Consider the following 16124-nt stretch of genomic DNA (forward strand, 5'->3'; position numbering starts at 1 on the left):
ACCCGGGCCGGTCCGCCCTGCGCCGGCCCCACCTGCCTCGGGCCGCGTCCACTCCACAGTCCCACCAACCAACCGCCCAGGCCATACACGCCCGGCCGCCCGTACGGAGACGCCGCCGTCGCCGTTGCCGGACGTGACGTCAGGAAGCGCCGCCGGGGCGGTACACCTCCGAGGCGCAGCGTTTCTAGCTGCAGCACCTCGGGGCGGGGCCACTCAGAGAACGGCCAATGGGCTGTGCAGGGGGCGGGGTCAGCCCCCTGTTCTCTCGGTGCTGGGCCCGCCTCCCGAAGTTGCCCAGCAACGCCAAGCTGGGCTCCGGGTCCACGCGGGGTCGGCGCCGGGTCTTCGTCCGGCTCTGGCCGAGTCCCGTGGTTCCGGCGGCGCCCCCCCTTCTCCCAGACAGGAAGCGCAGCCAAGACGCACCTGTCTCCTCTTTATTGGCAGCCGGGAGTCCGGGCTGGGGTCTCCCTGCGCTTACATTTCCCAAGCCATGAGTGAAGAGCCCAAAGACCTCCCGGACACCCCAGGCCCTGTGCGCCCCGCTTGACCTTCGCCCCTCAGGGCAGAGGAGGTTTCCCGCCCGCCCTGCTCAGCCCCGGCTTTGCTCTGCCGGACCCAGTGGTCAGGTGGAGCCTCAGCGCCTGGTGTAGTCCCGGATGGAGGCCTGGAAGTGCTCCGTGCTGTCGAGATCCGGGCGGCAGAGGACCACAGAGCACTTGCAGAGAAAATAGCCGCTGAAGCTGCCACTCAGGCTGCTCACTGGGCATGGCCAACACGTTGACAGCCAGCAGGTACTCGCCCTGCTAGACGCTGGCAGTGGTGAAGAAGGCGATCCAGGACACAAAGTTGAGGAGCAGGCTGAAGGGGACACATTTGGCCTCACTGTAGATTTCTGGCAGGTCCTTGCCCAGGTAGCTGCAGGCAAAGGTGCTGACCGAGAGGAGGCCATTGTAGGTGAAAGCCAGTGTGAAGCCCGGTGAGTTTGCCTCGCTGCAATCAAGCACCACCAACTGAGGAAAGTGCTGATACTCCCTGGTGGGCAGTGGGGTCCACACTGCAAGCCAAATTCGGCAGATAAGCAGCTGGGCCACCGAGCTGATCACTACAAACAGGCCAGCCCTGTGGTGTTGGACCCAGGCATCATAGAAGGTGGGTACCTTGACAGAAGACTTTGAAGATGAAGATGCCTGGAAGGAACACATTGTAAGGCCGGACAGGAAGATAGCAAAACCGAGGGCAAAGAGGCCTTGGTGCAGCAAGCACGTGGGCAGCCTCGGCTCCCCAAAGCCATAGAGGCCGCAGCTGCCCCCTGCCAGGGAGCCCAGCAGGAGCAAGCAAAGCCTGCCCCCAGCCGACCTCACCACAGGGGTGTCTAAGCGCCAGGCAAACAGGCCAGCGGTCCAAGCCACAGGTAGTAGCAGCAGTGTATTAGCTACCAACAGCCCCAAGAGATGGGCTCATGCTAAGTCAAAAACACCACGGTGCGTGTGAAGCAGGTCTGGCTTCCCTCGGGCGCCCACTCTTCTTCCCCGCAAGGCTGGCAGTTGTGGAGGTCTGGAAGGGAAGGCGGAGAGGGCTCCTAAGAGCCAGGTGAGCAGAGCAGGAAAGGGCAGAAAGACTGTACAGGCCTGCGAGGGCTGGGAGGGCTGTACCACGGGAGCTGGGCTCCGCCGGGCACAGCGAGACAGGCATAGCCCTGAGCAGAGTCCAGAGGCTGCGTTTCCTCAAGGTGCCTAAGTTAATTACGATTCTAGAGACATGCGGATAGCTTCCATATGGCTCATGATCCCAGAAGGGATTTGCAGACTGGGAGGTCTTTAGGGAGGGCCTTTACCCCAGTAACTCTGCCCACACGCCAGTGAGGCTATGATCAATGCCAGCAGCCAGCCCGAAAGGAAAGGCATTTTCATCTCTCTCTCTGCAACTTCCACTAACCAAATCCACCTCCCTGTGGTGCCACTCTGTGCTTTCTCTGAGCTGACTCGCAGAGGACAGAAGAGATGCAGTTCTACACCTGCAGGGACGGTAAAATAATGTGGCCCCTGGAGTCCTGCTCTGGGCTGAGCCTTAGATATCTCAGTTCACTTTCTGATCTCGACCTTGCATCTCTGGGTGCAATATGCTATTTCTTTCTGCAGCAGACACTACTATCTGCAGTCGGACCAAGCTGTTCGAGGTGCTCAGGAAGCAAATGCTTGGGGCCTTGTCGGGCTTTGGCATGGATGATAGAGAGACTTTTTACATATAGCCTGGGAGGGTAGAATGAGAGCATAGCCTCATCTGTTTAGAGATTGAGTTTAGGGTAAGTTTGCATTGTAGGTGTTGGGTTGGGAACTGTCTAATAAAGGGGAAAGCTAGGCCTGAGGTTTTTAATTGGTTGTTTCTTTCTACTTGATTAGAATTTAGTCTGAGCAGCTACCCTCCAACCTGTACCTAACTGTCAGCAAAATGATCAGGGCCATGTTCTGGGGCCAGGTGTGCACACGTGTGGCCCAAGGGAGGTCCTTCCACCTGCTGTAGGAGTGCCGGGTCATCTGCCCATTCGCTTGTTCACTCACCGCTCTCATCGAGAAAGGTTCCAGCTTCACGGCACACACTCAAAGCAATGGTGGTGGAAACCCACAATCACTCACTGGTGCCCTTCAAGACAGTCACTGGAGCACACGGACTCAGGCACCTGCAAGAAGCCGCAGGTGTTCTGCAACCACATGAAGGAGCCCCAATCAAGGGATGCTCGCACGTGGAATGGAAAACAGAATTTCTGTGCATCTGCCCTGCTGGCTCACTCACAGAGCAGAGCCCCTGGTCGTGTGAACTGGTGGCCACGGGGCTTCCAACTGCCAGCCCGTGGAGCTTCCCTGGCAGGCCTGGGTAGAACCATGGCAGCCTGGTACCTGGGAGGCCTTCCTGCCCTGTGTAAGCTGTGTCAATATCGCCCCCAGACTCCAGGCTGCCCCTGAAATCATCACCTGGGGATGAGTGACCACATCCCAATTACCTGGTTGTCCTTGTCCTGCCACTGGATTTTGGTTTTGTTTATGTCCGGCTGAACTGGAGACCAGGTGGAGGAGCCGATGACCCTGAAAGTCCAGTCCCAGGCAATTATGTCATAGCTGCTGAGGGGGTCCCCATTGTCATTAAATGTCACAGTGTCCTGGGGTAGATGGAAATTCACCTTGCAGATCCACTCTAGAAGCTGAAATAGAAAGGGATCTGTTGTGATCGCAGACGACACAGGCTGGTCCTCCTCCACCCTCCCCTCCTCGACTCTCCCAGACCCTGAAGGCTCAGGAAGCAAATGCTTGGGGCCTTGTCGGGCTTCTATCTGGGCAATTTCAGCCTTTCTGGAGGTTCTTGTCCCTTTCCGAGAGCCCCTTCCCCTCCTAGAAGGCCCCTTGACGCTTGCAGCCAGCCTCCTGACTGAGAGGCCTCTAACAGAGGACCCCTTTACAAGGATTTTTAACCCTGGATCCGAGGTATGGTGGGTGGGAGGAGCCGAGGTTCAGGGAAGCTAAGAGAGGAATCAGTCCTCCGGTCAGCGGCCTTTGCCCCCCACCCCCAGCTCTTAGGGCCAAGGAGTGGTCATCCTGCTTACCTCGGGGAAGCACCCCGATACAGCATGCCAGGGGCTGGACAGCCTCACCTGCCAGGGGTAGACTTGGCCCCTGGAACAGGATCGGGAGGCACAGCCCAGGAGCTGGTGGAGGCCGTGGGCCACAGCGCAGACAGCCCGGGCCACGTTGCGGACGGGGCTCACGGAGAATGTTTGGAGAGTGGGCACATTCAGAAACAGCAAGACTCTGGCTGAGGGGGTAGGCAGAGGACCCTGGAGGCACGAGTCCTCCTAAGTGATGGCTCTGCTGAGCCTCACTCACCTGTCACAGAGGGTCACCGTGGGTCTGTGTCTCACCCCCAGACACTCAGCGTGCAGAGGGAACAGGCCTGCAACGAGGTAATCCCCAGGGAGGCTCAAGTCAAGAGAGGACTCCACATTAGGGCAGCCAAAAGCCCAGCAGCAGGAAAAGGGACAGCTGCAGGACAGCCAGGTGAGTAACATGCTGGCCTAACAGTCCCGTGCCTGGCATGGCTGAGCCGCACCCTCCGATGAGGTCAGGCTGTTTGAATAGAACACACTGCAGCTGCCCAGGTGCTTCCCAACTTCACGCCTGTGAAAGGGGTGGGGCTGGAACCCAGTGGTCGGAACCAGGCTGTTTGCCTTGGCTTCCGGGCCGACGGTCCTACTCAGGAACTGGGCAGGGTGCCAGCACAGATGCAAACCAGGCAGCACCCACTGATCCTTCCTCTGCCCGGTTGTGGGTTCTGCCCTTGCTCTGGTGCCTATGGCTTCGGAAAGGAAGCCCTGGTCTTTTTTTGAGGAGGAGTAGGGGGAGGTGCGGGAGGCAGAGGAAGGCAAGGACACTGCTTCTCTGGGGGCCTTGGGGACACGGTGTGAAGAGTTGCTAGCAGGGAGATGTGGATTTTAGAACCTCTACCGAGGCCTCCGTTTACCAAGTGAGACTTGGCTTTGAGTTGAACTCCCTCCTAGCTCTCGGTTTTCTGACACTGAAATTCTTGAGTTTATCATCGTGGTTTTGCCTTGTCGTCCAGGATTGCAACCTTAAGCCCAAAGACAAATGCATGCAAAGAGGATATGCAAATAGACGGGATTTGTTTAAAGCACCAGTCCTGGAGCTTTTTCTGCAGGAAGAAAACCATACCAGCTGAATTTCTGGAGAGGTGGTCCGGACTTGGCGTGGGGTATCTGGCTTTCCCTCTCGTGGTGGCCAGGGTGCGCTTTTGCCTAATGTAAATGGAGACTGGTCAGTGGTCGCCGAGGCATCAACCCCCAGAGCCCCTGCGGATGGGAGCCTCTGAGGGGGCGGCTGAGGCCCGGGTGCACTGCTGGGACCGCCCGCAGAGGGCGCTCGCGGCTCCCAGGCCGCCCCTTTCAGCAGCTTGACGGGCCGCGGGGCGGAGCGACGGGGTCTCGCGAGATTCCCGCGCGGCAGGCGCCGGCAGCCAGCATGGCGGACTCGCTGCTGCTGCAGACCAAGCGGGGGCTTGTCCGCTCCACGTGGAAACGAGCCCGCAAAGCCCGGCCCCAGCTCATCCTCAGCCGCCGGCCTCGCCGCCGGCTCGGGACTCTGCTGCGCTGGTGCGGCCGAAGGCGCCTGCGGCGGAGGCTGCTGCAGGCCCAGGCGGCCGGCGCGAACTGGCGGGAGGGCAGTTGCCCGTTGTCGCGCGCAGCGGCGGCCCAGAGGCCCAAGACCGCAGCCCCCAGCCCGGCCCCTAGCCCGACCCCGGACGAGGACCCCGCCGAAGGTGGCTCCGCGACCCTCCCCATCCCGCCGTTGCGGCCGGCCGGCCCGGGTCGCGCGTTGCTGCTGCTGCCGCTGGAGCAGGTGAGTCGCGCCGGGAGAACCTGGCGAGTGGAGAGGGAGGGGCTGAGACGCAGCCTCGGGGGTGGCAGGCCGTGTCCCTTCTGCGGGTCCTCGGGCCACTAGTCATAAGCGCATTCCTCATGGCGGTGGTACTGAGCAGAGGGTAACGAGGACTCTGCTGAGGGCATCTAGCCCTTCAGAGCCGAAAGGGACTGTGACGGTACTAATAGGTCGCATTTACTGGGTACTCAGTACTGCCAGGTTCTACGTTTTCTAAGTGCTTTTTGGGGAGTGAATGAACCCATTTAATACTCCCAGCTCACATGGAGTCATTATTGCTTGACTATGAATGTTTACAGAGGAAGGAACTGAGGTTTGGCTTAGGCAACTTGCCAAAAGGTATACAGTAGAGCCAGAGCTAGGATTCAGACCCAGGTGGCCTGGTTTTAGGGCCCCTGCTCTTCACTTGGACTCCCATCTGGGAGTCCCCCTCCAATACAGGAATGAAGTGAAAACCAAGAACGCAGGGACTTGGCAGGCAGTGGGCCTTCTAAGGACAGAGAGCCATGAGAACAGCAGAGCCCAGTTCATGGGATCCTCTGATTTTTCACGTGTCAGTGTTCACCAGCTATATCTGTAGCTGCCATGGGATGTGGTCTTAAGTCAAAAATATTAAGTCCTCGATAGTCACCTAATACAATGTATTCTGTTATGTAGAAATCTGCCACCTTTTGATATGTGAATAGCAATTAAAGCTTTAGAAAGTTTCAGTCATTGGTCACAGAATCTTTAATGTTATTACTTTCTTTTTTTTCTTTCCCTGCTAGGGTTTTACTTTTAGTGGGATGTGTCGTGTGACTTGCCTTTATGGCCAGGTGCAGGTGTTTGGTTTTACCATTAGCCAAGGCCAGCCTTCCCAAGATGTCTTCTCTACCTATACCCACTCTCGCCTCACTATCAATGCAGTTCATTATTCGATGCCTGAGAAAAGCAAGAAGGAGATGAAAAGGGAAGCCCGAACTTTGCTCAGACCTCATCTTAACCAGGGTAATGAAAAAAACCGGGTCATTTACTGAAGATGTACTGTAATAAGGCTAATTATTTTTAGAGGTGTATCGTGGCCTACACTTTGCACACTTTACTATATTATTCAAACCTTCACAAGGGTCCTGAGAGTGAAACTCTTGTTTTCACCATTTTACAGATGAGAAAGGTTGCCTGAGGCCACTCAGCTAGTATGTGGCAAACCTGGATGACTTCACCCAGGTGTGTCCCTATTATGCAGTATGGCCTCCTAAAAAAAGGCTCTCAAACGTAATTCCTACTCTTGAAAAGTTTACGCTCTAGCTGAGGAAATGGTGGCCCTAAAGGGCATAGAATTTAATGGAGTTACTATTCTAAGGTAGTTTGTTTTTATCTTTACAGATGACAGATGTTGGTTGATGAAGAATTTTTCTCCTCTGTGTTCAATTGTGATGCTAGAAAATCTGAAAACCTCCACTGTAAACTTCATAATCAGCCATCCGGGTTTATCTTACATTTTTGTACAAGAGGTAAATCAGTTTTCATTCAGAGTTTTGTTAATTACTTTCACCAAAACGGTCATATCACATGACTTATGTGGGATGCTCCCTTGGAAGATACAGAATGTAATGCATGTGTACAGTAAAAAGAGTATAGAAAGGTATATCATTAAAAATGTCTCTTCTCCCCTACTCCCTTAGTTTCGTTACCCCACGAAAGCCATTATTTCGTATCGTAGTTGATTAAATGCCTTTTGGCATTTTCTGAATGGTTATCTTCATATCTTGATTTATTAACTTGAGACAGTTTAAGTTTTCTCTAAACTCCGAATGAGTAATTTTCATGTTCTTATACTTTCTCCCGTCTCTTCTCACCTCTAAATTGTGCTGGCCATGCTATTAATTTCCTGAAGTCAAGTCGTTACTATAATTGTCTCTCATGAGCCAGTAAATTGAGTCTAATCAGTAGGTTTATTGGACAGACTGGATGTGAGGCATGAGGACGGATCAAGGACTAACAACAGGCGTTTTAGGCTAAGCTCCTGGGTGCTTGGAGTTGCCTTTGACTGAGAGGGAGCACCTGTAGGAGGAGGTGTCAATGTGTTAACTTTGGGGTGCCCGTTAGACGTTCAGTGGGAGATGTCCAGAGTCTGGAGTTGGAAATGTGAATTTGGGAGCTTTCAGCTGCAGAAGAGGGTTCAGAAGGCCTTGCGGTTGAGATAACAGCACCAAGGAAGTTGATACAAATGGAAACAGGAAGATTCACGGTCTGAGCCCCAAGGCTCTCCCAAGAGCAGGTCTAGATGTGGGAGTCACAAAGAGACTGAGAAGGGGTGGCTGTTGCTGTCAGAATTTGAAGGCTGCTCCCTTGTTTCTAGAATCCAGAGTTGCTCAGAGGAAGTCTTAATGCCGGCTGATTCTCATTGCTTTGATGTTTTTGATGATGAGTTGCATTAGGATGGGATCCTGATGGGTCTCTTTCCTTGATCCTCTGTGTACAGAGGCCTTATTTCATCTGAGCCCCACCTGCTTCTGCTGGGACCGAGCTCTTCCATTCTTTGGGTTGCTTTCCCTCGGTTTCCTGGTACTTCTGCCAGAATACCATTGGATGTCGTGGACCTGTCTTCCACATCCTGTCAACTCTGTCTGCATATATCTTTTGTCTTCGCTTTGTTTTGGGAGATCGCCTTGACTTTATTCCCAGTCACCGACCTGCTCTATGACTGCGGTGTTCTATTGCATTTTTCTTGCAATAGAAAAATCACTTTTACATTTCCACACTCTTTTGCTTATTTTTGGAGTGTCCTGCAGAGGTGATGGCAGCTGGGAAGTAAGCATGAGCTATGAAAGCAGACCTGGATGATTTGGGGAGGAGAATCGACAGGGCTTATTTAAGGGCTGGTTTTGGTGGGGTAGGGGGATGAGAGGAAGGGAGGGATCAAATTTATCTTTCGTTGCTCACAACTATATGAGGTTTTTTAGAACTGAAGAAAAGAAGTGTATTTGTTTTCACCTTTTCTAAAAGCTTATGTTGTTAATTTCAGAGTCCGACTTTCCAGATTAACTCCGAGTATTTTGCCTTGAGGTCTGTTGGCATTAGAAAAGAGAAGAAAAAAAACGGCCTTCGTTTAACTGAGAGTGCCCTTTCAGCCCTGGAGGAGTTAGTCAACGTGTCTTGTGGTGAGTGACACATATTGACAAATTGGAGTGTTTATGATTAGAGTCCTAGAGAAGATAGCTAATCTAGGATCAATGTTTGTTTCCCCTCCAGAAGAGGTAGATGGCTGCCCTGTCATTCTGGTCTGTGGGTCTCAGGATGTCGGAAAGTCAACGTTTAATCGCTACCTGATTAACCAGTTGTTAAATAGGTGAGGCCGTTTCATTCTCGTTTTCACACGTTGCTGGATTGGGGGCAGGAAGTAGAAGTTTTGATTTAAGAAGCCGGATGGGACTGCGTCTAGACTTCTAAGCAGAGGTTATTTACAGCTCTGTGCTGAGCTGCTCAGCTGAGTGATGGCATCGTCTGTTACACTGCATTTTGGGATGAGGTGACAGTGCTCTCAGTGTACTGACCTTGCCTGTCAGTAGCTTTCAAGAGGAGTCACTTGGCCTCAGAATCTATTCTTTGTCCTTATCCGGAGATTCAGAATAGGGATAAATTCTCTTTTAAAGATAAAATTTTAGGAAAGACGAGGTCGTACCTGTATGATGAGTGGACATTGACCATACCTGCATCACATTTTCTCTACATTTATTTATTTTTTATATGGATCGAGCATCCCACCTAAAAGCCTGCATAGGATGGATTATCACTGTGTGTCGCATAAAATCTTTAAGATCTGATTTACCCTCTTGACAAGGTAAAGCTAGCTAAGATTTTCTTTCTTTTAAATTTTCAGCATTTCTTGTGTTGACTATTTGGAATGTGATCTGGGACAGACAGAATTTACTCCTCCGGGTTGCATTTCTTTACTTAATATTACAGAGCCAATTCTAGGTATGTATTATGTATTTCTTAAATGTCTTGGTGTTAAAAATGCGAAAGTAATACTTAAAACAACCTCAAGGATTATAAAATATGAAAAGTGAACATCCCCCACCAAACTCATTGTCTTCCTGTAACTATTGCTCTAGCCTCCAAAAAAAAAACCAAACCTGTATTTTTCTAGGATTCCATTGGAAGTACTGTCCATTTTATTATATGTAAATTAGAGGCCCACCTCCTCCAATATTAACATCTATATACAGTGATCTAAACTAGGGATTTCACATTAATATAATACTATTAATTACTAAACTATACAGTTTATTCAGAATCCACCAGTTATCCTACTAATGTCCTTTTTATGGTTCAAAATCCAAACCAGAATCCCACGATACTTTTTAGTTTTTATGGGAAAATATGCATAACATGACATTTATCATTTTAACCGTTCATGTGTGTACGATTCAATAGCATTAGGTACATTCACAATGTTGTATAACCATTATCTATATCCAGAACTTTTCGTCATCCCAAAGTGAAACGTTTTACAGCAATCCCCCCTTATCTGTGGGGGACACGTTCCAAGACCCCAGGGGATGCCTGACACCGAGCATAGTACCGAAGTCTGTATGTACTGTTTTTCTACACACACACCTGTGATAAAGTTTACGGCTTCTCTTTGGCACATCCGAATTGCCAGCATCACTGCCCTTTTCGCTTTGGGTCGTTATTAAGCAAATAAGGATGACTTGAACACGGGCACTGCGATATTGCTGCAGTCGATCTGACAACTAACGAGCAGGTATACAGCGTGGACAAAAGGATGATTCATGGGACAGAGCCAGATTTCATCATGCTGCTCGGAACAGTGTAGTTTTAAACTTATGAATTGTTTATTTCAGGAATTTTTTTCTGAAAAATTTCAGACCACAGGTGACCACAGTTAACTGAATTGAGGAAGACGAGACGGCAGATACAGGACTGCCCTTTGGAGAAACACTAATTGCTCCCTCCCACCCCCCTCCCCTGCTACAAACCCCTGTTCTGCTTTCTGTCCCTTATGAATTCACCTATTCTGGTTATCATGTATAAGTGAAATCGTACAGTATTCATCCCTGTGTGCCTGGCTTTTTTTGCTAAGCAAAATGCAAGCATATTACAGCGTATATTGAAACTTAGTTCTTTTTTTTATGACTGAATATTATTACGTTGTATGCGTATATCACTTTTTATTTGTTTAACCACCGACGGACCCTTGCACGGTTTCTGCTTCGTGGCTGTTGTGCGTGGCATTGCTCTGAACTTTGATGTGCAAGTATCTGCTCAGATCCCGCTTTCGGCTCTCTCAGGGCGGGGCTGCTGGGTCATTTGGTAGTTCCACATCAAACCTTTTGAGAAACTGCCAGCCTTTTTCACCACAGCTGCACCGTTACATTCTCACCACCAATGTGCAAGCGTTCTGATTTCTCTGCACCTTCAACAATACTTGTCAGTTTTGATTACAGCCATCCTGTTGGATGTGGAGCGATGCCTCATTTTGGTTTCGATTTGCATTTTCCTGATGATTAGTGATGTTGAACATCTTTTCATGTGCTTATTGGCCATTTGTATGTTTGCTTTAGAGAAATGTCTATTCAAGTCCTTTGCCCATTTTTGAATTAAGTCGTTTTTGTTGACTTTCGGGAGGCCTTTATATATTCTGAATGTTAATCTCTTATCAGATACACGAATTGCAAGTATTTTCTCCCATTCTGTAGGTTATGTTTTTGCTTTCATGATACTGTCCTTTATTGTACGAACATTCTTAATTTTTGTGAAGTCAACTTACTGATTTTTTTTTATTGCTTGTGCGGTTGGTGTCATAGCCATGAAGTTGTTGCCAAATCCAGTGTCATAAAGACTTTCTGTAATGCTTTTGTCTAAGAGTTTTGTGAGTTTCAGTGCTAACATGTAGGTCTTTGATTCCTCCCCGTCCCCAGCAGAGAGAAGGGTATATTTGTCAGGCAGCCAGCCAAGGAGACCAGAGAGGAGGCTCAGATCAGTCTCCCTGATCCAGGGTTCCAGGCGAGTTTTTAAAGGTTTAAGGGGAACAAATATGCGGAAGCGCTGGCGGGGCAGGTCTTAATTAGTGGAACTTGGCCATTTATGGTAAAGGGCTTCAGCACCAGATTATCCTGCACAGCCTTCCGCTGCTGAAAGGTTCTGGTGTTCCAGTTCCGGTTGCTTATGTCCCTGTCCCTTGGTTGGGTCAGGAGGAAGGGAGGGATGACTTTGGTTCCAGGTGCAGCTGGAGGTCAGAGCCTTCTCTGCGCATGCTTCGGCTGCATGACTTGCGGTTTTGGTCTGTTGTCTCTCGTTTGATCCATTTTTGAATACGTTTTTCTGCATGATACAGGGAAAGGATCCAGTGTCATTCTTTTATACGTGGAAAGCTAGTTTTCCAATCACCATTTGTCGAAAAGACCATCTTTGCCTCATTGAATGGTGTTGGCACCTTTGTCAAAAATCATTTGACCATACATACATGCAAGGGTCTTTTCCTGGGCTCCCTGGTCTGTTGCATTGCTCTGTGTCTGTCATGCGGTCACCACCTCTCTTAATGACTATAGCTTTGTAGTAAGTTCAAAGCTGGGCAGTGTGGGTCCTCCAACTTGATTTTTCAAGGTTGTTTTGGCCTTTCAGGACCCCTTGCAATTCCATATCAGTTCGGGAATTGGCTTTTCCATTTCTGCAAAGAAAAGGCTGTTAGAATTTTGACAGGGATTGTGTTGAATCTGCACTGCAGATTGCTGTGGGTGGTATTGACATTTTAATGTTAAGTCTTCCTATCCATGAACACAGGATGTTTTCCCAATTTTTTAGGTCCTCTTTAATTTCTTTAAGCTATGTTTTGTGATTTTCAGCATATAAATGTCTTTCATTTCCTTGGTTGGATTTATTCCTAAGGATTTAATTCTTTTAGCTGTTATTGTAAATGAGATTTCTCTCCTAATTTCCTTTTCAGATTGTTCATTGCTGGTGTATAGAAGCATAACTGATTTTTGTGTGTTGATCTTGAACCTGCAACTTTGCTGAATTCTTTTATCAGCTCTAGTGGCTTTTCTGCAAATTCTTAAGGATTTTCTACATATGAGACCATGTCACCTGCAAATAGAGGTAGTTTTACCTCTTTCTTTCCAATTTGGGTGCTTTTTCTTTCTGTTTCTGGTCTAATAGCTCCGATAGGACCTCTAACACAAGGTCGAGTAGGAGGAAACACCCTTTTCTTGTTTACAATCTTAGGGAATTCAGCCATTCTTCCACCATCAAGTTCGAGGTTAGCTGTGGGTTTTTCGGTTTCCATTTGAAAGATTGAAGAAGTTGCCTTCTAATCCTAGTTTATGGAATGGTTTTATCCTGAAAGGATGTTGGATTTTGTCAAATGCTTTTTCTGTGTCTGTTGAGATAATTGTGTAATTTTTGTTTAGTTGACTTTTAAAGAAGCTGATGGTATCATACTAGGTTGCTAGGCATGTTAGGGGTTTAACAGACTTTCTGTCATTAAGAAGTCGTAAAACATATTGTTTTAACAGCTTTATCAAAAATAATTGTTGACGCTTTTTAGCTGGTTTCATTGTTTCTTTTTTTTCTCTCTAGTCCATTTAATTTTTTTCTTCACCCCTTAATATTTCAGTGGGTATTTCTAAAAACAAGGACACTCTGCTACATAATCATAATACAACCACCGAAATCAGGATAGTAACATTGCTACAGTACTGTTCCGTTACTTGAATTTTGTCCATTGTAGACAGAGCTGATTGTCCCAGTCATCTGTATAGGTCCAGTGTATCATCATAAATCTTTAGTCTCCTTCAGTCCGGAACAGTTCCTCCAGCTTTTCTTATCTTTCCTGACCTTGACAGTTCTGAAGAGCACGTTTATAGAATGTCTCGCGGTTAGATCAAGAAGCGATGCTGTGTTCTCAGTGCATCCTAGCAACATGTGACCAAAGGTGCTGGCTTGGATCACTAGGTTAGGACAGTGTTTGCTGGGTATTCCACTCTCACTAACTAGGTGTGCTAATTTCTTCTGGGTGTCATCGCTTCCAGGTCCCCTCCGTGGACAGATCCCCTCAGTAGACAGAGCTAGGAAATACGTGCATGTTTAAACCCACACACACCACGCGTGTATCTGTGTGTATGCATATGCGCACACACCTTTTCTGTTTATGAAGCGCCATGAGTCTGCACCACTCGTTCAATTCCAGGTTCGTTCTAGTTAGCCTTCCCCCTTCCACATCTGTAAGTTCCTTCTCTGACGGTGAGAACTCCGGCGACGATTTTTCTCAGTATACTTACGCAGTTGGCAAAGGTCCTCTGTATTTGTTCAGTCCCTCAACTACGCAGGCCACTCTCAGCTGTGCGCCACCCTGAATCCCCTGGCCACAGTCTTGAGGGGAGTTGCACTAGCTCTGCCCCAAGTGGTCTTGCACCACCCGACCACATCGACCAAGGCCCTTGCCCTGCTGACCATGTTGTCACATGGTCCTGGTCACCTCCTGCCGAGCATTCTAGCCCTGGCTCTGACCACAGGAGATGGGATGTGGCTCGGACTGGGCAGACTGGTGGTGTGATTAGGGAGTGTCAGCTCCAGGGGTAACTCAGCCACTGGAGTTCAAGCCCAGCCAATACCTACTAGCTGCGCGACCTTGGTCTAGTGAATCTTTTTCTCAATTTCCTCATCTGTAAAAATGGGGATAATGACACTACCTGCTTCGTAGGGTTCTTATGAAAATTAGACACTATGTGTAACATACCTACAGCGAGGTAAGCTCTGTATTCCAACGAATGATCACTGTTATAGTCACCCTGTCTTTGGAATGTGAGCCCTACAAGGATGGAGATGTTCGTTTTGTTCGCACATAGCCGGTTGTCGGTAAATGTTCACTGAATGAACGGCCTCATTAGGACATGACTGGGGTTAACTGCATGTGACAGCGAGTATGTCCTTAGAGTAAGTTGAAAACTTCGTGTTCCGGAAGTGTGAATACATCTCTTCCTGGGGGCAGGATGGTCTCAGCTTTCCTGTGGATCTTTGCCGGGATAATGGCCGACCTCGCCACCGTGTAGTTATGGATCGATTACTCTTACCTCTGTCTCTTTGTCTTCTCAGGACCACCTTTCACCCACCAGAGGACACCACAGAAAATGGTGTATTATGGGAAAGCTGCTTGTAAAAACAACTACGAGAATTACATTGAGATCATAAAGTATGTGTTCAGCTCCTACAGGAGAGAGTCCCCTCTTATCGTCAACACGATGGGCTGGGTGACAGGTAGGCCCACAGAGACACATCCGGCAGGACCGGGATGGGTGGTGTGAATAAGCTTTTGGCTTTTAGGCGTTAGTCCCGGAGCCCAGCTTTGAGGAGATTCTTCTTTTTGACCATTGATTTGTCTCAAAATAAGGTACCAGTTTTCCGTAGCGGCGTGTTGCTCCTTTGGTGCACTAACCGTGCCGATGTCGTCTCCTTCCTCCCAGACAAAGGGCTTTTGCTTCTCATCGACCTGATCCGATTGCTGTCTCCCAGCCACGTCGTTCAGTTCAGTTCTGGCCGAAGTAAATATATGCCAAACCTCACCCCCGACTACGTGGACGACATGGACGGCTTGTACACAAAGAGCAAGTCCAAAGTCAGAAACAGAGGTTTCCAGCTGGCAGAATTTGCAGAGAGTTTGGAATTTGCTGATGAAGACAAGGAGAGTCCGCTTATGTTTACTGGACATAAACTGATGTGCGTCCAGTCGGACTTTGCGTTTAGAAAAACTCCAAGAAATAGGTAAATAGGTTATCGTGGCTAGAGAATTAAGTTTTCTTCAGTTTAATAAGGCCTTCTGTCCTCAATTCTTTAAAAGGAATAAGTCCTCTAAAATTTTTCAACTTTCTATCAGAGCTGTTTCTGTATGAAGGAGAATCAGTTATTTTCTGAACTTTTATTTTCCCAATGGGACCATCCAGAGTGGCCTCCAGCTCTGGTGGCCAGGAGCTTTGACTAGAAGGAGAGTCTGTCCACTTCATGTTTTTCCATGGGGTTTATATATAGAAAGGCAGAGTGTGCAGATACTAAGGTGTAAATCTAGTCTGTGTAAGTAATGACAGATGCACTCTGTTTCTCAGCGGGAGGTGGACCTGTAAGCTTGAATCTCTACTTACCCTGTTCTAATTTACTTTTCAGAGACTCGCATAACAGAATTCTTCGCGACTTGGCGGTGTTGGGTTACCTTGGCCAGCTGCAGCCCCCAGTGCCGAAACCACTTTGTCCCTTACATGGTCTGACACCGTATCAGGTAACCTGAGCTTGTGGCGGGGATCGTCTTTATTTTGTTTACTTAGCAAACACTTCTGTGGCTTCCTGTGTGCTGAGCGTGCCTCCAGCCACTGTGCAACTCTTTGCTTGTTTAATCCTCAGAACAGGCCTACGGTGTAGGTCCTGTAACTGTCCCCATTTGGCAGATGGCAGCTGAGGAACCCAGTACAAGTGGCACAGCTGGCATCAGACCCAAGCAGTCTGGCTCCCGGGTCCGTGCTCTTAACTGCCGTGCTGGGCTGGGCACGGCTGTGGTTCCGCGCCGCCTAATCCCAGAGGTGGCCCTGGGCTCAGACCCAGGCAGTCCGGCTCCAGCACTTCCGCCTCCGAGTCGCGTGTGACCCAGCTTGTCATCTGTGGAGCGGAGGCAGTACCTGAGTGGGTGACATG

At 49.2% G+C, this 16124-nt stretch overlaps 3 protein-coding genes across 4 annotated transcripts in view; 1 reads left to right on the forward strand and 2 right to left on the reverse strand.

Annotated features, from left to right (window-relative positions):
* Positions 1-153, reverse strand: part of ZBTB48 (zinc finger and BTB domain containing 48) — a 7445-nt gene extending 7292 nt beyond the window's left edge. The window contains 1 exon segment of the mRNA XM_015591415.2: positions 33-153. Within this exon segment, the coding sequence (XP_015446901.1) occupies positions 33-85 (53 nt within the window). The 5' untranslated portion in view covers positions 86-153.
* Positions 154-284: 131 nt separating this feature from the next.
* Positions 285-4057, reverse strand: TAS1R1 (taste 1 receptor member 1). The gene is given in 8 exon segments (XM_025048533.1): positions 285-763; positions 765-1444; positions 1447-1554; positions 2559-2587; positions 2589-2677; positions 2999-3196; positions 3644-3826; positions 3911-4057. Coding segments are annotated over 8 exon segments (1575 nt in total). The 3' UTR covers positions 285-622.
* A 928-nt stretch (positions 4058-4985) lies between these two features.
* The window catches only part of NOL9 (nucleolar protein 9), a 17961-nt gene continuing 6822 nt past the window's right edge, over positions 4986-16124 (forward strand). Inside the window, exons 1-9 of one of the 2 annotated variants that reach the window (XM_015591395.2) lie at positions 4986-5402; positions 6209-6428; positions 6807-6934; positions 8449-8584; positions 8676-8772; positions 9304-9401; positions 14541-14702; positions 14909-15206; positions 15603-15714. In XM_015591395.2, the coding sequence (XP_015446881.1) occupies positions 5025-5402; positions 6209-6428; positions 6807-6934; positions 8449-8584; positions 8676-8772; positions 9304-9401; positions 14541-14702; positions 14909-15206; positions 15603-15714 (1629 nt within the window). In that variant the 5' untranslated portion in view covers positions 4986-5024. The remainder of the gene's footprint in view (positions 5403-6208; positions 6429-6806; positions 6935-8448; positions 8585-8675; positions 8773-9303; positions 9402-14540; positions 14703-14908; positions 15207-15602; positions 15715-16124) is intronic. The other variant, XM_006914393.3, reaches the window with a different exon arrangement.

This window comes from Pteropus alecto, unplaced genomic scaffold (assembly GCF_000325575.1).
Source record: "Pteropus alecto unplaced genomic scaffold, ASM32557v1 scaffold125, whole genome shotgun sequence".
Lineage (NCBI taxonomy): Eukaryota > Metazoa > Chordata > Mammalia > Chiroptera > Pteropodidae > Pteropus > Pteropus alecto.